Source organism: Halichoeres trimaculatus, unplaced genomic scaffold (assembly GCF_033239565.1).
Source record: "Halichoeres trimaculatus isolate MK-OKI-2021-1 unplaced genomic scaffold, fHalTri1.1 fHalTri1_scaffold_22, whole genome shotgun sequence".
In the NCBI taxonomy this organism is placed as follows: domain Eukaryota; kingdom Metazoa; phylum Chordata; class Actinopteri; order Labriformes; family Labridae; genus Halichoeres; species Halichoeres trimaculatus.
Window position 1 is genome coordinate 23,192,803 of NW_027437200.1, and position 20,691 is coordinate 23,213,493.

Below are 20,691 nucleotides of genomic sequence, written 5' to 3' on the forward strand. Positions count from 1 at the left end.
GCTGCTGAGTTTTTAGAGCTCAAAGTTTCTGTCAGTCCTCCTCAGACCAGCTCAGATCCACAGAGTCCAAGACCGCTTCAGGTGTGTAGTCTGAGTCTGGTTCAGGTCTGTAGTGGACTTCAGGTCTGTAGTGGTCTTCAGGTCTGTTGTGGTCTTCAGGTCTGTAGTGGTCTTCAGGTCTGTAGTGGTCTTCAGGTGTCCTGGTTGGTTCTGGTCTCAGAGGATGAAGATGATGCTGGTCCTGGTCCTCTCCTGGGTCCTGGTGGTCTCAGCTGACAGTAAGTTTGTCTCTGAACTGATGAAGAGTTTGATGTTTACAAACAAACAAACAAACAAACAAACAAACAAACAAACAAACAAACAAACAAACAAACAAACAAACTGTCTCTGTTTTCTCTTCAGTTCTTCATGAGGACGTTGGTTTCACTGCCTGTTCAGAGACTTTTGGAGAGGATATGTACGGTCTGGATGGTGAGGAGGTTTGGTACGCAGACTTCAAAGCAGGAAAAGGAGTCGACCCTCAGCCTGACTTTGTGGATCATACCACCTATGATTATGCAGGCGCTGTGGGTCATCTACAGGTCTGCAAAAGCGATCTGGGACTAACCAGTAAAGCCTTCAAAGACTACAAACCTAAACGAGGTAAAAACAAACAACCTCTCACACTCTGTGTGTGTGTGTGTGTGTGTGTGTGTGTGTGTGTGTGTGTGTGTGTGTGTGTGTGTGTGTGTGTGTGTGTGTGTATGGTGTGAGTTTATTTGAATCAGTGTGCTCTGAGCGTCAGCAGCCTGTTTCAGGCAGTGATCCTCAGGTAAGAGGTGGGGCATCCAGCAGGGCTGACATGTTGTGTCTCTGCAGACCCTCCCTCCACCCCCATCGTCTACCCCAGAGACCAGGTGGAGCTGGGAGACAGCAACTCCCTGATCTGTCATGTGACCGGCTTCTATCCTGCTCCTGTGACCATCTTCTGGAAGAAGAACGGAGACAACGTGACCCAAGGAATCACCCAGAACCCCCCGTTCATGAACAAGGACGCCACCTTCAGCCAGTTCTCCAGACTGCAGTTCACCCCCCAGCAGGGAGACATCTACAGCTGCTCCGTCAGCCACCTGACCCTGGACCAGCCAAGCACCAGGATCTGGGGTGAGGATCTGTGTGTGTGTGTGTGTGTGTGTGTGTGTGTGTGTCCAGAGGTACCGTCCACTCAGCCAGGTGTGTGTCTAACTGTGTGTGTGTGTGTGTCTAACTGTGTGTGTGTGTGTGTGTGTGTGTGTGTGTGTGTGTGTGTTTGTGTGTGTCTAACTGTGTGTGTGTGTGTGTGTGTGTGTGTGTGTCTCCAGAGGTACCGTCCACTCAGCCAGGTGTGTGTCTAACTGTGTGTGTGTGTGTGTCTCCAGAGGTACCGTCCACTCAGCCAGGTGTGTGTCTAACTGTGTGTGTGTGTGTGTGTGTGTGTGTGTCTCCAGAGGTACCGTCCACTCAGCCAGGTGTGTGTCTAACTGTGTGTGTGTGTGTGTCTCCAGAGGTACCGTCCACTCAGCCAGGTGTGTGTCTAACTGTGTGTGTGTGTGTGTCTCCAGAGGTACCGTCCACTCAGCCAGGTGTGGGTCTAACTGTGTGTGTGTGTGTGTCTCCAGAGGTACCGTCCACTCAGCCAGGTGTGGGTCTAACTGTGTGTGTGTGTGTGTGTCTCCAGAGGTACCGTCCACTCAGCCAGGTGTGTGTCTAACTGTGTGTGTGTGTGTGTGTGTGTGTGTGTGTGTGTGTCTCCAGAGGTACCGTCCACTCAGCCAGGTGTGTGTCTAACTCTGTGTGTGTGTGTGTGTGTGTGTGTGTGTGTGTGTGTGTGTGTGTGTGTGTGTGTGTGTGTGTGTGTGTCTTACTGTGTGTGTGTGTGTGTGTCTCCAGAGGTACCGTCCACTCAGCCAGGTGTGTGTCTAACTGTGTGTGTGTGTGTGTCTCCAGAGGTACCATCCACTCAGCCAGGTGTGTGTCTAACTGTGTGTGTGTGTGTGTGTGTGTGTGTGTCTCCAGAGGTACCGTCCACTCAGCCAGGTGTGTGTCTAACTGTGTGTGTGTGTGTGTCTCCAGAGGTACCGTCCACTCAGCCAGGTGTGTGTCTAACTGTGTGTGTGTGTGTGTCTCCAGAGGTACCGTCCACTCAGCCAGGTGTGTGTCTAACTGTGTGTGTGTGTGTGTGTGTGTGTGTCTCCAGAGGTACCGTCCACTCAGCCAGGTGTGTGTCTAACTGTGTGTGTGTGTGTCTCCAGAGGTACCGTCCACTCAGCCAGGTGTGGGTCCTGCCGTCTTCTGTGGTCTTGGTCTGACTGTGGGGCTGCTCGGTGTGGCTGCTGGAACCTTCTTCCTCATTAAAGGAAACGAGTGCAGCTGATTGGACACACCTGCTGATGATGTCATCAGGAGCTGCAGGTGTCTGTTCACCGGTTTCTGTTTGCTACATGGAGATACAAACACTGAGGACACACACACACACACACAGACACACACACACACACACACACACAGAGTTACGCACACACACACACACTCTCTCTCTCTCTCTCTCTCTCTCTCTCTCTGTCAAATGTTCTGTTTAATGAATCAAGCTGAAATAAATGTTATCCTGAGTGACATCACTGCTTCCTGTTTCATTTTTATACACACGCGCAGACACACACACACACATACACACACACACACACACACACACACACACACACACACACACACATCAATGAAACAATGAAACACGTAGCTTCATGTGATGCTCTGAAGGAGAGGAGGTTTTTCTAAAAAACAATCTCCTCCATCCTCTCTCCTTTACTTATTTCCTCGTCTCTCCATCATCTCTGGTGGGAGGGGCTAAGACGCAAGAGAACGACGCAAGTGGAGGAAGGAAGGATGAAACTTTGGAGCTTTGACATGCACCCAGACAGACTTTACAAGCAGAGCCATAGCTCAGGTAACAGCCAATCAGCAGTGAAAGCTGTGCACATGCAGGGATCCCTTTTTTTCTTACACACACAACAGTGGGTGCGCCCAAAAGCTCCAAAGTTCCATCCTTACTTCCTCAACATATGTCTTAGTCCCTCCCGAGGAAATGAAGAGAGGAGAGAGGATGGAGGAGATTGGTTTTTAGAGCAATAGGACATCCTCTTTTTCGGAGCGTCACATGGAGCGACGTGTTTCAGTGGTGACGGCATCAGCTGATCACCTCTGGATCATCCTTCAGTCAGCTCCAACAGCTGTTTGTGTGTCTGGGCATGTGCGCTGTAATAACTCTGATCAAACAGAAACAGTAACAGAGCTTTGTCTGTTCCTTTAACCGGTTTAACAAACACGTTACCATGAAGAAAACCTGCTCTCTGTTTATTCTCTGTGCTGTTTAGAAGCTCACGGATCACTTTACCTGTAAAATGCGTAATTGTGAGATTATTTATGAATTATTTATCCTTTATCTAGAGCCCATCTGATCGTGAACTCTGTAGCTTATTAACGTAACCAAGTTTATTGTGTTTTGGGAAGATGAAACAATGTACAATCCTATTGAAGCCCTCGAACAGTGGTCCCCAAACTATGGCCCGGGGGCAGGATACAGCCTGCCTCCACATTTTCCCCGGCCTCCTGAACAATAACCAGAGGCGCATTATGATTTTTTTTCAATCTGGCTGTGTGATCGAGACTAACACATGCATAGAACGTAACTTTTTATTCCACCTTTCTGCAGTTTGTACCTTATCTGAAACCCCTTTCTTAAAGAAAATAATCCTGTTGTACAATCATACGGGTAGTGAAATGTGTTGTGCTGGTAGGTGTTGTATCACTTAGTTTGGTTCCTTAGCCTGCTTGCTTTCTGGTTTTCACAGTGAAGTTAATGAGAGAGAGCTGCAGACAGTGGCGTCTACAAGAAAGTTTATGTTTCATGGTCTTTTTTTCTGTGAAAAACCTGAAAAGTGTTATTTAGTTATTATTTATTTCATAAATAGTGTTATTATAAATTTTCTGATTTTCTGAAGATCCCAGAAAGGGTTATTGATTGTTATTTGGTTAACATAAATTATTATGTGTGGCTTTCTGGGAAACAATAAATATTTACGTTTTGACACCTTCGCGATCGTCACACTTTTTTTACAAACTGACAGACTAACAAACAGACTAAAGTCTTTGCATGTCCCTGTGTGTGTGTGTGTGTGTGTGTGTGTGTGTGTGTGTGTGTGTGTGTGTGTGTGTCAGCAGCAGAGCAGGCTGAGTGTTGTCTGCCTGGTAACAGGTGATGGTGGTCATGTGATGCAGCTCTCTGGTTTTTAGAGCAGCTCTCAGTCAGAGTGTGTCACAGTTTGTGAAGACAGCAGAGGATCATGGCTCCAACTTTACTCAGCGTCTGTCTGCTCTTCAGCTTCATGCTGAGCTCCACAGGTAACACACACACACACACACACACACACACACACACACACACACACACACACACACACACACACACACACACACACACACCTGATGAGCTCAGTGTTCAGTCTCTGAGGGTTAAACAGTGATCACTGTGTTTGTTCTGCAGATGGAACCATGCAAGCTATGGTGGGCCGTTGTGTGTTTAACTCGACAGATGTAAAAGACATCGAGTACACCTTCTCTAAGTTCTACAACGGGCTGGAGTACGTCAGGTTCAGCAGCAGTTTGGGGAAATTTGTTGGATACACTGAGTACGGTGTGTATCAGGCAGAGTACTTTAACAATGACACTTCATTCCTGAGCTCAATGAGAGCTGAAGAGATCAGATACTGTCAACACAACATTGGGATCTACTACAGCCACTTTCTGACTAAATCAGGTGAGTTCATGTTTGAGTGACATCATACAACATCCATCCTCAGTGTGTGTGTGAACATATGAACCATGAGCAGAGTGTGTTGGGAGCTGCTTTCAGGACTGAGGTGTTGAGGTGTGTTGACTGACAGCTGGAGGAGTCCTCCTCTGTCTACAGCTGACTGATCCAGATCCACTTCTAGAGTCAGGATGGACTTTCTCCACTCAGTCATCCAGATCAGAGTCTGCAGCTAGAGACAGCAGCAGCTGTCAGGAAGAGCTCACACACAGCTCACACACACAGCTCTCACACACAGCTCACACACACAGCTCTCACACACAGCTCTCACACACACAGCTCTCACACACAGCTCTCACACACAGCTCTCACACACAGCTCTCACACACACAGCTCTCACACACAGCTCTCACACACACAGCTCTCACACACAGCTCTCACACACACAGCTCTCACACACACAGCTCTCTCACACACAGCTCTCACACACACAGCTCTCACACACAGCTCTCACACACACAGCTCTCACACACAGCTCACACACACAGCTCTCACACACACAGCTCTCACACACAGCTCTCACACACAGCTCTCACACACACAGCTCTCGCACACACAGCTCTCACACACAGCTCTCTGGCGCAGCCTGCTGCTCACAGCGAGCTACTGCAGCCAGCAGAGAGCAGGGAGCAGAAAGTCCGGTCCAGAGCCTTTCTGGACTCTGACTTTAGAGCTTTTACCGTATTGACCTGAATATAGGAGCATCCTGTTTTCTGCGTGTGATGAAGCTTTGAAACTTTGAAACATGACTTCCTGTCAAAGTGTGACTCTGAAAGCTCCTCCGTGGTTGGCTCATGAAGCTCTGATCAGTGCTGATAATCTGACTGTGTCTGCAGCTCCACCCTCTGCCAGGCTGCACTCTGAGACGCCCCCTGCTGGTGGACATCCTGCCATGCTGGTCTGCTCCGTCTACGACTTCTACCCCAAGTTCATCAGAGTCAGCTGGCTCAGGAACGGGGACCAGATCACCTCTGGGGTCACCTCCACTGAGGAGATGGCAGACGGGGACTGGTACTACCAGATCCACTCCCACCTGGAGTACACGCCACAGTGAGTCCAGCTCCAAGTCCAGGTCCAGGTCCAGGTCTAGCTGATTTTAACTCGAGGTCCAGTTAGAGGACAGAGCACCTTTGAGCTGACGTAGAATCAGTTTATGAACCAGGCTCAGGCTGATCCAGATCAGTTAGGGTCCAGGTCCAGTGTTTGGTGTCCCAGAGTCTCTGATCTGGTCTTTTCTGTTGGATCAGGTCTGGAGAGAAGATCACGTGTAAGGTGGAGCACGTCAGCCTGAGCAAACCTCTGCTTCTAGACTGGGGTAAGAACCTGTCTGTCTGCTCAACTGTCTGTCTGCTCACCTGTCTGTCTGCTCACCTGTCTGTCTGTTCACCTGTCTGTCTGCTCACCTGTCTGTCTGTCTGCTCACCTGTCTGTCTGTCTGTCTGCTCACCTGTCTGTCTGCTCAACTGTCTGTCTGCTCATCTGTCTGTCTGCTCATCTGTCTGTCTGTTTGTTCACCTGTCTGTCTGCTCACCTGTCTGTCTCTTCACCTGTCTGTCTGCTCACCTGTCTGTCTGTCTGCTCACCTGTCTGTCTGCTCACCTGTCTGTCTGTTCACCTGTCTATCTGCTCACCTGTCTGTCTGTCTGCTCACCTGTCTGTCTGCTCACCTGTCTGTCTGCTCACCTGTCAGTCTGTCTGCTCACCTGTCTGTCTGTCTGCTCACCTGTCTGTCTGCTCACCTGTCTGTCTTTCCACCTGTCTGCCTGTCTGTCTGCTCACCTGTCTGTCTGTCTGTCTGCTCACCTGTCTGTCTTTCCACCTGTCTGCCTGTCTGTCTGCTCACCTGTCTGTCTGTTTCTCCACCTGTCTGTCTGTCTGCTCACCTGTCTGTCTGTCTCTCCACCTGTCTGTCTGCTCACCAATCTGTCTGTCTGCTCACCTGTCTGTCTGTCTGCTCACCTGTCTGTATGTCTCTCCACCTGTCTGTCTGCTCACCTGTCTGTCTGTCTCTCCACCTGTCTGTCTGCTCACCTGTCTGTCTGTCTGCTCACCTGTCTGTCTGTCTGTCTGCTCACCTGTCTGTCTTTCCACCTGTCTGCCTGTCTGTCTGCTCACCTGTCTGTCTGTTTCTCCACCTGTCTGTCTGTCTGCTCACCTGTCTGTCTGCTCACCTGTCTGTCTGTCTCTCCACCTGTCTGTCTGCTCACCAATCTGTCTGTCTGCTCACCTGTCTGTCTGTCTGCTCACCTGTCTGTCTGTCTCTCCACCTGTCTGTCTGCTCACCTGTCTGTCTGCTCACCTGTCTGTCTGCTCACCTGTCTGTCTGTCTCTCCACCTGTCTGTCTGCTCACCTGTCTGTCTGTCTGCTCACCTGTCTGTCTGCTCACCTGTCTGTCTCTCCACCTGTCTGTCCTCAGACCCGTCCATGCCTGAGTCTGAGAGGAACAAGATCGCCATCGGGGCCTCAGGACTGATCCTGGGTCTGGTCTTGTCTCTGGCTGGATTCATCTACTTCAAGAGCAAGACCAGAAGTAAGACCAGTATACCCAGTCTGAGACCACTACAGACCAGTAGACCCAGTCTGAGACCACTACAGACCAGTAGACCCAGTCTGAGACCACTACAGACCAGTAGACCCAGTCTGAGACCACTACAGACCAGTAGACCCAGTATGAGACCACTACAGACCAGTAGACCCAGTCTGAGACCACTACAGACCAGTAGACCCAGTCTGAGACCACTACAGACCAGTACACCCAGTCTGAGACCACTACAGACCAGTAGACTCAGTCTGAGACCACTACAGACCAGTAGACCCAGTCCAAACCAGTTCAGAGCAGTAGTAAAGATGTGGTTTCTGTAGTCCTCGTTGACCCTGTCTCTTTTTTCTCGATGCAGGAAGGACTCTGGTTCCTACCACTGACTGATCCCAGTCTGGGCCCTGGTCCTGGGTCTAGTCCTGGTCCTGGGTCGTGGTCAGAAGAAGAAAAAAATCAGCTTCCTGTGTTTTGGGCTCAGCAGCCCTCAGTGCTGCCACCTGCTGGCCTGTCTGAACACCTGCTTCTCTGCTGCTCTGCTGGTCTGACCCTGGTCCTGGTCAGCAGTGGATCAGGGTCAGTGTGGGCTCTGGATGTGGACTCTGCTTCCCTCAGTGTGCTGCTTTCCTTAGTGAATGAATGTGTGGAGGATCAGTACCTCTGCTGTCTGATCAGGGTGGAGCCGTGGTTGGAGCTTTGGGGCTGCTGGGGCGTCTGATTTTTCCTTTTACAGATTTCTGCTCAAACTTTTTCTCACATCAATAAACCTTCAGAAAACTGACTCGGGTTTTTATTGGAGGGGGGTCTGGAGTCTGTCAGAGGTCACTTTGTGTCACTTCTTACAATAAGACATTTTCTGGTCTGGTCGATATAAACATTTTACTAAAAAGACACAAAACTTGTTCTGATTTCAGTCTTTGCAGTATGAAGCTCATTTACATTTACAGTGGGGAAAATAAGTACTGAACGCGTCGACTTTTTTCTTATTACATTTATTTCCAAAGCTGCAATTCAAACTAAATTTCTCCCAGACATTGGTATTAACTCAAATAATCCACACTTGAAAAGAAATCACAACGTTCAGGTCCATAAATAATGATTATGGTGAATTAAGTACGATAACACAGGAAAAAAGTATTGAACACACCATGGAAAGGCTGAATACTTTGGACAGGAAATGCACCATACCACCTGAAATCTGTCAGTAATTATTACTTGAACTTCCAATTAGTGCAAACCAACATCAGCTGGGCTAGAGCAAATTGATGGTCCTATAAAAAAGGTGTTTTTTTCACCAAGCAGTTAAATAGCACACACCTCATGATGGGTAAAGGCAAAGAGCTCTCTGAAGACATTCACAACCTGATTGTTGCTCAGCATCAGAATGGAACTGGTTACAGACTTATATCAAAGCACCTGAATATTCCAGTCAGCACCGTTGGGGCCATTATTCACAAGTGGAAGAAGCACCACCTTACCATCAACAGGCCACGCACAGGAGCTCCTTGAAGATTTCTGACCAGGGAGTCAGAAAGATAGTCAGAAGAGGACTCAACCAGCCAAGGACCACCCTGAAAGTGCTCCAGAAAGACTTGGAGGCAGCAGGTACAATTGTTACAGAGAAAACAATAGGCAATGCACTCCACCGCCATGGCCTCTATGGACGCTCAGCCCACAAGACTCCATTCCTCAAGAAAAGGCATGTTGAAGCTGGTTTAAAGTTTGCTAAACAGCATCTTGACAAGCCTGTAGAATACTGGGAGAATGTTGTCTGGTCAGATGAGACCAAAACTGAACTTTTGGGCTGTCATACTACAGACCATGTTTGGAGGAGAAATGGCTCTGCACATCAGCCAAAAAACATTTCCATTAGATTTTTTTTTTTTTACTAATTACAAGCAACTCTGACCTCATTTTTGTTTTTAAATTAGAAAAGCACACAGAGCACAGACCTCTGCCAGGAATATTGTGATTGTCACCAACATTTAAGTCCGACTTTAATGTTATACTCCCTTTCAGCAGACTGTCTGCTACAATTTGGTGTTAGCTGCAGGTTTGTACGATAATTTGTTTCCTGACAGCGTTGAAAATGATGATGACCCGGTACATATTTCATATTCCAGATCTTAGTGTCCAGAATATTTCCAGGATCTGGATCGTACTTTTACATCAGTCAGAAATGATGGTGACCTTGTCTTGTCTTGTTTTGCAAAGCAATTCGACCATTTATGGTGGAGTTATATACACATATGGTGAAAACAGCCCTATCTCACAATAATAAAGAATGCTTTAAAGAAGTCCTGGATCCAGACGGTGATCCGGATCAACTCCAAAAGTTCAATACAGCTTCTTTATCTCATTTTGAACATTTCTGGTACATTTCATCAAGATCTGTTCTTTAGTTTTTGAGTTGTGTTCTTCACAGACAAACTCTCCCAACATGTTTCTGTACTGATCAGGTAAATGTGGCTCATACTGAGTCTAAAAGACATTTTCTACTGAAATAAGACAAAAACACTTGATCAGTTTCCAGTGTTTTGTAGTGTACACCATGTTTTGGATTGTTGGTTGTATTTTAAAATCGCCGTCTCATCACTCAGGTAGTGCAGTCCATGGTGGTGAAGTCTGTTTGCTGTGAATGTGTCGCCTTAATCTGACATCAGTTCATCATCACTCTGTAAAACGTGTTCACTTTGGAAGAGAAGAAACAGTCGCTCTGACCACGACGGACAGAGAGAGACTAGAGGTGATGAAACCAAAAAGTGGGACGGTACGGGTCGGTAATTTGGGGACTAGATCCCAAAATTACCGACCCGTACCGTCCCACTTTTTGGGATCAGTCTGTCGGGGAATTTTCTATATTTTCATGACCTGACAGCTTCCTCTGCTTCATGTGTTGAATGTAACAGGTAGAGAAACCTGACACCTGACACAACATCTGTGATACAAGAGCTCACACTGCCCCCTGGAGGCTCATCTCTGCACCTTCACCTCCACAGATCAGATCACAGCTTTATTTTTAAAAACAGAAATTAAATTCTTAAACCTGTAAACAAGCTGAACACACACCCGTGTGTCTGCTGTGTTTGTGGAAGTGTGTGTGTGTGTGTGTGTGTGTGTGTGAGGGAGACACACACTGAGCCACCTGCTGTCTGTCCACCTGTTCAGTCAGAGTGTAGTTCTCTGCTACGACCAGCAGAGGGCTCTGGAGTCTGAGCTCATCTTTATTATTCATCAGGTTACATAAGAGACCAGTGGTACCGCAGTTATATAACACACACACACACACACACACACACACACACACACACACACACACACACACACGCTCTAACATTTCCTCCTAAAAATAACATTTTAAAGATTCATGTTCAAACATTTATGAATCATCCAGCTATGACGGTTTCCACCAATCAGAGCGCAGCACACCGACCCCCCTTCACACACACAAACACACACATTTCATTTATCATTTTGTTGACCTTTGTTGTTTATTGTTTGTTAAACACAGGGTTATTTCAGGCAGGAGAAACCAACCATTCACAGACAGGTATCATATGACATCATACAGAAGAACCGCCTGATTGGCCGGTCACTCTTCGCAGGAAGACGATTGGTGGAGAGCAGTACAGGTGAGGAGGGGGCGTTTCCACGTGGCACGATAGAGTGATTGACAGGTGAGGAGACGGGTGTGTGTGTGTGAGTGTGTGGTGTGTGTATCTGTGTGTCAGTTGTCATGCTGAGCCCCACGACGAAGATCGAAACAAACACGTAAACAAATCAACGGGGAACGAAAACAAACGGACTAACGACTCCCTAACTTATCAACTAACTCGTTAACTAAAATTACTCACTTGTTGAGTCTTCTACTAATTAGGTTTCTAATAACTAACGAGCCGTTCTGCGACGACAAACAGAAACAGGAAAACAAGAGAAGCTGTGAGGAACGCTAGCGTCTGATTGGATGAAATTCACGACAGTCCATGAGACGATTCTGACTCTGGACCGGTTTGAGTTCTGAACCAGTTCTGATCCTGATATGTTTCCATTTGTGTTCACACTGTTGAACTGGTTTCTGAACCTCTTATCACTTGGGTTAAGATTAAACCTGACTTAAACTGGGCAGCCAATCAGGAGCCGTCTTACACGACATTCCGTTGACGGAACCAATCAGAAGTCAGGTGAGAGTTGATTAAACTGTTTCATGATGTTTTTCTCCTCAGTTCCAATAAATAAACAATAAATAAATAAACAATAAATAAATAAATAAATAAATCTGTAAACACATCAGCTGTGCGATCAAATATTTGGTCTCATGCAGATCGTCCTTGCAGTGACATCAGAGCCTGAGTGCGTTCTGATTGGTTGGATTCAGGGACAAAGTGTTTGAGTTAAAGCTGCTCTGAGGCCGTCTCTCTCTCACACACACACACTAACAAAAATATCACATCAGAGGAAAAATAAAACACACACTCAACAACGGACTGTAACTAAAGAGAAGTGATAATTCAGACAGTCAGTGAACGCATCATGGTGGCATGATGAGGTCTTAACAGGAGGATGACGACGGACCCAGACATGAGAGAGTGCAGCTTTAATGAGTCTGTGTGTGTGTGTGTGTGTGTGTGTGTGTGTGTGTGTGTGTGTGTGTGTGTGTGTGTGTGTCTATTTGTCGTTGATCCGTAGTTTGAAGGAAACCCGTCCGGCGAACTTGTCCCTCTCGCTGCCTTCAGTCAGAGTGTTGGAGGTGATTTTACACTCCACCATGATGTCCGTGTTCATGGAGGCGTTCAGGAACTTCACGGCCACCAGGGGCTGAGTGTAGTTCACCTGAGACATTAAACACACCACACACACACAGAGTCTGCTGCACATCATATATGAATGACTGACATGGCTCCTAAACTAGATCTATGAACAGGAGATTCACTGTAACAGATCTATCTATCTACATCTACAGACCTGCTGGATCTGTTTTCATGGATCTATAACTGGATCTATAATCACGGATCTACTCAGTTAACATAAGCAAAAGCCAATAAGATCTCAGCATTGGTAAAGACCTGACCATAGACTGCACTATGACGTGTGTGTGTGGTGTGTGTGTGGTGTGTGTGTGTGTGCGTGTGTGCGTGTGTGTGTGTGTGTGTTACCTGAGCTTTCTTGCCGTAGTACGGGTAGTACATCAGGTTGAAGGTTCCATTAGGAGGATAATAGGCGAGCTGTCCCATCTTATCACTTTCCTCTCTCTGTACACACACACACACACACACACACACACACACACACACACACACACACACACACAGATTGGAACTTTCAGTCAGGTCAGTGATATCAATAACATTTATAAATGAACCTGAATCACTGAATAGAAAGCATCGTCAATTCTCTAGTGATTCTGTTAATGAGTCTTTACGAAACTCTATTGTCCTAAACAACACTTATCTACTAATATAAACTATACTCTACAAAACTCATTAACTAAACTCTACCACCTTTACCATCTAACCTCTACTGTCTTTGATAACTAACTCTACTGTCTTTGATAACTAACTCTACTGTCTTTGATAACTAACTCTACTGTCTTTGATAACTAACTCTACTGTCTTTGATAACTGAACTCTACTGTCTTTGATAACTAAACTCTACTGTCTTTGATAACTAACCTCTACTGTCTTTGATAACTGAACTCTACTGTCTTTGATAACTAACCTCTACTGTCTTTGATAACTGAACTCTACTGTCTTTGATAACTAACCTCTACTGTCTTTGATAACTAACCTCTACTGTCTTTGATAACTAACTTTACTGTCTTTGATAACTAACTTTACTGTCTTTGATAACTAACTCTACTGTCTTTGATAACTAAACTCTGTCTAAAATAACTAAACTCTACTGACTCTGATAATTAAACTCTTCTGCCTTTACCAACTGAGCTCTACTTTTTTTTAATAAACTGAACTCTACTGTCTTTACCAACTTAGCTCTACTGCCTTTACCAACTAAACTCTACTGTCTTTACCAACTTAGCTCTACTGCCTTTACCAACTAAACTCTACTGTCTTTACCAACTAAACTCTACTGTCTTTACCAACCAAACTCTACTGCCTTTACCAACTTAGCTCTACTGCCTTTACCAACTTACCTCTACTGCCTTTACTTACTAAACTCTACTTTTAAGAACTAAACTTTACCATCTTTTACCAAATTACATGTTCTTCTTTTACCAACTGAACTCTACCATGTTAAAAAAACTGAACCCTACCTCCCTTTTAAGTTTACTTTTCTAATTTCATTTACTGGTCTCTACTGCCCTCAAAGATAGAACTTGACTTTATTCATCAATTGTATTTTACTGCCTTGATTAACTGACAACATCTGCCTTTATCAGTGAATCTTTACTGTCTTTGGGAGCTTAACTCTACTGTCTCCAACAACTGGTCTCTACCCCTTATTTATCCAAACTTTACTGCCTTTATTTACTAAACTCTTTTGGTTTCATCAGCTGGTCTCTACTGTCTTTGAAAACTGAACTCGACTGCATTCATCGAAAGTCTTCTAATGCCTTTACTAGTTCATCTTTACAGCCTTTGGTAACTAAACTCTACTTTAGTCATTAACTGAACTCTACAGATAAAAACTAAACTCTAATGTCTTCAAAAACAGACTCTTTTGATTTCATTCACTGTTTTTTTCTTCCTTCATTAACTGAACTCTACTCTGGGCCTCACTCCTGTCGTCCTCTCTGTACTCTGCTGTTCTTACCCAATCATCTTTGTCCTCTTTGACTCTCTGGTGATGGAGGGACGCAGAGATGGAGACAACACATGAGATGGAGACAGATGGTCTAACAGACAGTGAGACAGATACATAGACAGTGAGACAGGCAGACAGTCAGACAGACAGGTGGTCAGTCAGACAGGTAGATTCAGACCTTTTCTCCACAGGTGACGTAAGGAGACTGACCGTCCTTTCCTGGTAACATACCAATGACCTGGAGAGACAGACAGGTATGGGGCTGTTAGATAAACCTGTGGTTCTACAAACTGGTCCGTACTTCATGACATGACCAACTGCTCAGGGACGAGTCGGGACACGGCGGATGACCTTACCCGGTTCAGCTTGATGAGGACACAGGGCTGACCTTTGCTGTAACCGTAGAAACGGTCAGAAATCCCAGAACACTCCTCTAGCATGGTCCGATTAAACTGACAGGAACGCTTCGGGTTGTTCCTGACCTGCAGAGAGACAGACAGTCAGACACAGAGAGAGGAAGACAGGTAGAGGGAGAGACAGACAGGCTCACCTCTCCACTGTCCTCCTGGATGAAGTATTGATCTGGGGGGCAGTTATCGTTGGTCTGAACCTGATAGCTGTCGTTGTACGCTGCAGACAGACAGTTAGAGAGACAGAAATCAAAGACACCTTTGTTAACGAGCTATGACATCACAGAGTTAATTATTCAAATTAGCGGGGGTCTTACGGGAGAGGAAGTTGTTCAGGGTCTGGGTGAAGCCGTCCCAGCTCTCTGTCTCTGAGATGGAGAAGGTGATCTCCAGCTGATCACCTTTAGGACGAATCATCATCCCTGAAAGGAAAGCAGCTCGTCAGCCAATCACAGGCTGAGCCTCGTCCAGCAGCCAGCTGTGTGGTGCTCAGGTGTGTGTGTGTGTGTTACCTGGTGTGGCCAGGCGGTCCTGCCAGGTGGGTTTGTAGTCGTCCAGCGTCAGCAGCATGATGTACATGGTGAGGACGAACATCCCAGCCAGGAACAGGTAGAAGACCAGGTAGAAGAGCAGGATCAGACCTGTGAGGGGGGGGCAGGGGGAGGTTATCATTCAGCAGAGTGGATCACATCCTCTCCTCCCCCAAGCCTCCCCCCTCCTCAGTGTCATCTTTATAATCCTCTTGTGTTAAGCCCCTCCCCCTGCTGATGACCTACATCCAGTATGAGTGGGGGAGGGGAGGGAGGAGTAATCTCTGTTCAGAGGGTTTCTGCTTCCTCTCAGATCCTCATTGGACATTTTTATGTCACTTTACCTGCTGATCACTTTGATCAGCTTTAAAACGACATCAGAGCATCCTGCGCTCTGATTGGCTGACAGAAACTCTGTTACAGATAATATCCTTACCACACAAGAGGAACCATGGTCAGACTTCTTCGTCATCTCTTCGTTATGATAAGATCAGTGAAGCTTCTTGTTACACTAACTGAGACCCCAGAAACTTTTTCTGGACCCCGAAAGGACTGACTGAAAGGTTTACACTGACTGAGACACTTCCTGTTCTGTCTTTAACATCTGAAAACCTCAAAGCTCATCAGGACGGTCTGATACAGATCCTGAAAATCTCCTTCTGGACTGGCCTGTACCTGGGTCAGTCTTTACCAGGATCCTGTGGGTTGAGCCTGTTAAAGATTTCCTCCCGTGGAGCTAAAGTCATCAGACCTACACTCAGCTGGAGATTGAACTGATGGTCTAACAGGATCAGAGCTGATCTGAGAACCTGAGTCTGATCCTGGTCTGACAGAGAGCTGGGAATGTGTCCGGTTCACTCATAAATCCACAACTAATAAACACTCAGAGACAAACAGTCTTCACATCAATCACAGGAACAACAGGGGTTTGACTGATGTCACTGCAAATTTTCTTCTGTTTTCACTGAAAATGTTTCACTGGAGTCACTGCAAATATTCTACTGCACTCTCTACAAATTTAATTTCACAGTCACTGCAAATGTGCTCTTGTGGTCACTGCAAATACTTTTTGTCATCACTTCTATTATTCTACTGTAGTCACTGCAAATGTTTCACTGTAGCCACTGTTAATATCCCATCACAGTCACTGCAAATATTTTACTATTGGCACTTCTAGTATTTCATAGTTGTCACTGCAAATACTCTGATTAAGTCACTGTAAATGTTCCAGTGTGGTCATAACAAATATTTTACTGTTGTTGTTACACATATTCAGAATCAGAGAAAGAGAAATTAAATACTTGAAAAGTTTAAAAAATAACAGGAGCAGTGGTAACAGGCTTGATGTTTACAGTAGTCACTGCAAATGTTCAGCTGTAGTTAATTTACATACGCTCATGATTTTACTGCATATATCCTACTCATACACTGTATAAAACACGGAGGTAGCCTCCCTGACGTCACCAGTGTGTTCCTGAAACAGTGAAATGAAGCCAATCCATGGACACAGCCACATTTGGTACAGCCACAGTGGTCACTGCAAATAAAAATGAATCCTGACAGGTCTGAACACACTCATTTTTGTCAGGGTTAGCAAACGTAGATGGTCGTGTTGACAGATAAAAATGATTCATTTGAAGTATTTTAATGATGTACCCGTTTCTTCGCTATCACGTGAATAAAGTCCTCACAAATACCTCTATTTCAACATGTGTGTGTGTGTGTGTGTGTGTGTGTGTGTGTGTGTGTGTGTGTGTGTGTGTGTGTGTGTGTGTGTGTGTGTGTGTGTGTGTGTGGATAGATTACAGTCCAATCAACCTCGTCTGTCTGGGTAATCCAGATTAATTCACACACACACACACACACACACACACACACACACACACACACACACACACACACACACACACACACACACACACACACCACAGTCAGACTCCCTTTCTGATTTTTTTCACTTCAGTTTATTGTTTGTGTGTATCAGTGTGTATGGTGTGTATGGGTGTGTGTCCTTCAGTCTGCATCAAGGCCAAACAGCTTCTGACCTGGGGCATGATGGGAAATATGACATCAGCATGCAGTTATATAAAGTCAGAGCAGACCTCAGAGGAGAGAAACAGACCTTAAACGTTACATGACTGTGAGAACAGGTGAGCCTCAGGTGAGTCCGCTAACAGCTGTCAGCTAACAATCAGCTAACAGTTAGCATTAAGACAGGTAACAATCAGCTGAGTACAAGCAAAAAAAGACAGCTAACAATTAGCATTACTAAAGCTAACACTCAGCTAAACATATAAGCATTAGGAATTAGCATTCAATCAGCTAACAGTCAGCCCACAATGAGCTAACGCTTAGCAAGCAATCAGCTGTCACTCAGTTGACAATCAGCTAACCATTAGCTTCCAGTCAGCTAACAGACAGTTTTCAGTCAGCTAAACGGTTGAGCAGCAAGTGAAAGAGGTAATAATCAGCTAACAACCAACTGACAAATAGCATTCAGGCAGCTCATATTCAGCTCACACTGAGCTAACAGTCACTAGTTAGCTAACTTTAAGCTTACTGTCAACCGACAACTGGCAACAAGTAAGCTAAATACAAGCTAACAGTGAGCTTAAAGTCAGCTAATAGTCAGCTAAACAGTAGCAATAAAACAGCTATAAATTAGCATTGACAGCTCACAGTTAGTAAACAAACTAATAATTTACAACCAATCACTAATTAGCAAATGTGTACTATCAATTGGCAACAAGTGAGCTAAATACAAGCTAACAGTCAGCTTAAAAGAAGCATTGAGACAACCAACTTAAATTGACAGCTGACTGTCAGTTAACAACCTAAGACCTAACAACCAATCACCTGTTAGCTAACTGGCAACAAGTAAGCTAAATACAAGCTAACAGTCAGCTAAAAATAGCTATTAGTCAGCTAAACATTAGCATTGAGACAGCTATCAGTTAGCACTCACAGCAGACAGCCAGTTAACAACCTAAGAACCAACAACCAGTCACTAGTTAGCTAACTGTCAACCACCCTTTAGCTAACTGGCAACAAGTAAGCTAAATACAAGCTAGCAGTCAGCTTAAAGTAAACTAAAAATCAGCAATAAGTTAGCTAAACATTAGCATTGACAGCTGACAGTTAGCTAACAGCCAACCATCAGCATTATGGCAGCTACCTGACTGCTAACCTTTCAGCAAAGATTTCAGCTAAAACTGGGCCAAAAATCAGCTAACAGCTAGCTAGCTGTCAGTCTAAATCAGCAGCCTCCTCTGAATGTTTCTGCCTCTGTACGTCTGACATGCTCCCCCCATCTCTCTCTTTAATTCTGTCTCAGTGTTAGTGATGCTCACTCGTCCTCTGTCAGCCATGTCCTGTCTGAAGGTCACTCTCTCTCTTTCTCTCCCTCTCTTAGAGAGGGAAATAGGACGAGTGTGTGTGTGTGTGTGTGTGTGTGTGTGTGTGTGTGTGTGTGTGTTAGTGTGAGTGTCTCAGTAGATGCTGAGTTGGTTGTTAATCAGACCTGATCAAACTGAACATTAATCTTAAAGCTGCGGTGAGTTTCCTCTTCAGCTGTGATAGGCTGTTTATCAGTGAAATGCATCCTGGGAGCTGTAGTCTCCATCACTTCCTGTGTTTTGTTTTGGTTTAATGTAATAGCCTACAAGTTTTATGTTAAGCAATTGCAAGAAACTTGACAAAAGTTTCACTCCAGCAACAAGACTTCCCAACACGCGTTGGAGACAAGCTAGTACATGAAACTTTGTGGGCAATGCAACTAAGGCAACTCTGGGATATTGCAAGTTCTACAATAACTGCTAACATGCAGGCAATTCTGGAGATACAGGCAATTCAAAGGCACAGGTAACATCGGAAATGTCAGGGACTCAGCAACAGCAAAGGCAACTCTTGAGACACAGCAACAACCAGAGCAACTCAGGGAAAACAACAACAACAGAGACGATCCTGGAGACGCAACAACAAAGAAACAGAAGAATGATGACTCAGCAACAATAAATGCAACTGTAGAGACATCGAAACAACAAAGGGGACTAGTGACACAGCAATTACAAAAGCAACTCTAGAGACACAACAACAACAACAACAAAAGAGAACTGGTGACACAGCAACAACTAAGTAGTCTGGGGAAACAAGTAACAACACAAGCAACAACAAGGTCAACTCTGGGTACACAAAAAGAGACATCTCTAGGGGCACGGCAACAACAAAGACAAGCTAGGAGACACAGGCAACTCTGGCAAATAACACAACACAGGCAATTTCAGACAAACAGCAACTGAAACCAAGGTGACCAGCACAGGTAACTCTTGGATATGAATGAAATGTGGCAACTACAAGAGATACGGGCAACTAGGGGTACGCAACTAACTCCACTAAAGGCAAATTTACCGAATCATCACAACAGGCAACGCAGGCAACTCAGGAGACATGGCAACATAGGCAACATGAGGTCACCTGTTTAAAGTGGTCATCCTGGTTAGTCCCTGTTCTTGCTCTGTAGCGCCTTCTATGTGTGTGTGTGTGTGTGTGTGTGTGTGTGTGTGTGTGTGTGTGTGTGTGTGTGTGTGTGTGTGTGTGTGTTTCTATTTTTAGAAAGTCTCAGGAAAATAAAATCTAAATCTGGCTCTGGTTGACATTAATGGAGCGTGATGTGAATTTGATGTTTTAACGACAAGAAGAGAAAAAAAAATGAAGTGATACAGTAATACCAGATTTACTGAGGGACACACACACACACACACACACACACACACACACACACACACACACACACACGGAGAGAGTGGTAGAATGACACTAGCAGTGAGGTGACAGACAGAGTACCGGACCCATCCGGACTCACCCCAGCTCGAGGCGGTTCGACCCATCAGCTCGTGGGTGCGAGGGTTCCAGAAGAATTCCCGCCATTCGCCCGAGCTTTTGCGGTCCTCCTCCTTGGCGGCGGACATGATGAAGATGAGGATGGAGAGGATGAAGATGGAGGTCGCTCTATGGGGCTCAGACGGCGCGCGATGCTCCCGTAGTGACGGCACGAGCCTCCCGCCTCCCGCTGCTGCTGCTGTGACGTTGGACCGAAGGATGAAGCCGGTGGATCGATCCGGTGATCGGTGCCGTTAGGTGGGATGAGAGGGAGACAGACAGACGGAGAGAGAGAGAGACAGAAAGAGAAGGAGACAGGATGGAGTCACTGCGGTAAACCTCCTCCTCCTCCACCTCCTCCCCCAAAGCACAGCTGACGTCACGCATGCTCCCATCTACCACCAATCATATAGGAGCTATATCAGGGCAGGCCACGCCCCTTGCGGGATGTGTGACGTGTTTGAATATGATGACGTCACTCACGTGTTTCTCACGCCACCCAGCAGAGGCAGATTAATAATCTCAGTCTGTCTGCACGTGACTGAAAAATAATCACAGCAATTAAAAAATGAAAATAGATATTTATTCCTAATAAAATTTTTACTCTGTATTAAAATTCTTAATTACACCAATGAAGTTTTCCATTTTTTAAATTTCTTTTCAGTTAAGTACACAATAATAATTCAAAGGGG

The 20,691-nt window shown here is 45.6% G+C and overlaps 3 protein-coding genes across 6 annotated transcripts; 2 read left to right on the forward strand and 1 right to left on the reverse strand.

Moving 5' to 3' along the window:
• LOC141811131 (H-2 class II histocompatibility antigen, A-Q alpha chain-like) lies at positions 1 to 2,519 on the forward strand. 4 transcript variants are annotated; one of them, XM_074699055.1, is made up of 5 exons: positions 1 to 105; positions 160 to 278; positions 403 to 642; positions 859 to 1,143; positions 2,271 to 2,519. In XM_074699055.1, exons 2-5 carry the CDS (start codon positions 224 to 226, stop codon positions 2,390 to 2,392), a joined length of 702 nt encoding a protein of 233 aa, XP_074555156.1. In that variant the 5' UTR covers positions 1 to 105; positions 160 to 223; the 3' UTR covers positions 2,393 to 2,519. The 4 variants fall into 4 exon arrangements, with proteins under 4 accessions (XP_074555156.1, XP_074555153.1, XP_074555157.1 ...); XM_074699052.1 differs by having other exon boundaries at positions 5 to 105; positions 142 to 278; XM_074699056.1 differs by having other exon boundaries at positions 29 to 123.
• A 1,793-nt stretch (positions 2,520 to 4,312) lies between these two features.
• LOC141811129 (H-2 class II histocompatibility antigen, E-S beta chain-like) lies at positions 4,313 to 8,181 on the forward strand. Its single transcript, XM_074699050.1, has 6 exons — positions 4,313 to 4,416; positions 4,559 to 4,831; positions 5,722 to 5,935; positions 6,133 to 6,200; positions 7,303 to 7,416; positions 7,784 to 8,181. Exons 1-6 carry the CDS (start codon positions 4,359 to 4,361, stop codon positions 7,810 to 7,812), a joined length of 756 nt encoding a protein of 251 aa, XP_074555151.1. The 5' UTR covers positions 4,313 to 4,358; the 3' UTR covers positions 7,813 to 8,181.
• A 2,706-nt stretch (positions 8,182 to 10,887) lies between these two features.
• atp1b2a (ATPase Na+/K+ transporting subunit beta 2a) lies at positions 10,888 to 20,361 on the reverse strand. Its single transcript, XM_074699043.1, has 8 exons — positions 19,983 to 20,361; positions 15,104 to 15,232; positions 14,909 to 15,013; positions 14,732 to 14,811; positions 14,538 to 14,663; positions 14,360 to 14,419; positions 12,576 to 12,671; positions 10,888 to 12,252 (listed from the first exon to the last, which is right to left on the reverse strand). Exons 1-8 carry the CDS (start codon positions 20,086 to 20,088, stop codon positions 12,088 to 12,090), a joined length of 867 nt encoding a protein of 288 aa, XP_074555144.1. The 5' UTR covers positions 20,089 to 20,361; the 3' UTR covers positions 10,888 to 12,087.
• Positions 20,362 to 20,691: the final 330 nt, after the last annotated feature.

Excerpts from the sequence above, each read along its gene's own strand:
- LOC141811131 (XM_074699055.1), top strand. The coding sequence starts at position 224 with ATGAAGATGATGCTGGTCCTGGTCCTCTCCTGGGTCCTGGTGGTCTCA. Across the intron at positions 643-858 it reads AGACTACAAACCTAAACGAG|ACCCTCCCTCCACCCCCATC; the intron begins GTAAAAACAAAC and ends GTGTCTCTGCAG. Across the intron at positions 1,144-2,270 it reads GCCAAGCACCAGGATCTGGG|AGGTACCGTCCACTCAGCCA; the intron begins GTGAGGATCTGT and ends GTGTGTCTCCAG.
- LOC141811129 (XM_074699050.1), top strand. The coding sequence starts at position 4,359 with ATGGCTCCAACTTTACTCAGCGTCTGTCTGCTCTTCAGCTTCATGCTG. Across the intron at positions 5,936-6,132 it reads CACCTGGAGTACACGCCACA|GTCTGGAGAGAAGATCACGT; the intron begins GTGAGTCCAGCT and ends CTGTTGGATCAG. Across the intron at positions 6,201-7,302 it reads ACCTCTGCTTCTAGACTGGG|ACCCGTCCATGCCTGAGTCT; the intron begins GTAAGAACCTGT and ends GTCTGTCCTCAG.
- atp1b2a (XM_074699043.1), bottom strand. The coding sequence starts at position 20,088 with ATGTCCGCCGCCAAGGAGGAGGACCGCAAAAGCTCGGGCGAATGGCGG. Across the intron at positions 15,233-19,982 it reads TCGAACCGCCTCGAGCTGGG|GTCTGATCCTGCTCTTCTAC; the intron begins GTGAGTCCGGAT and ends CCCCCCTCACAG. Across the intron at positions 14,812-14,908 it reads CCTGAACAACTTCCTCTCCC|CGTACAACGACAGCTATCAG; the intron begins GTAAGACCCCCG and ends GTCTGTCTGCAG.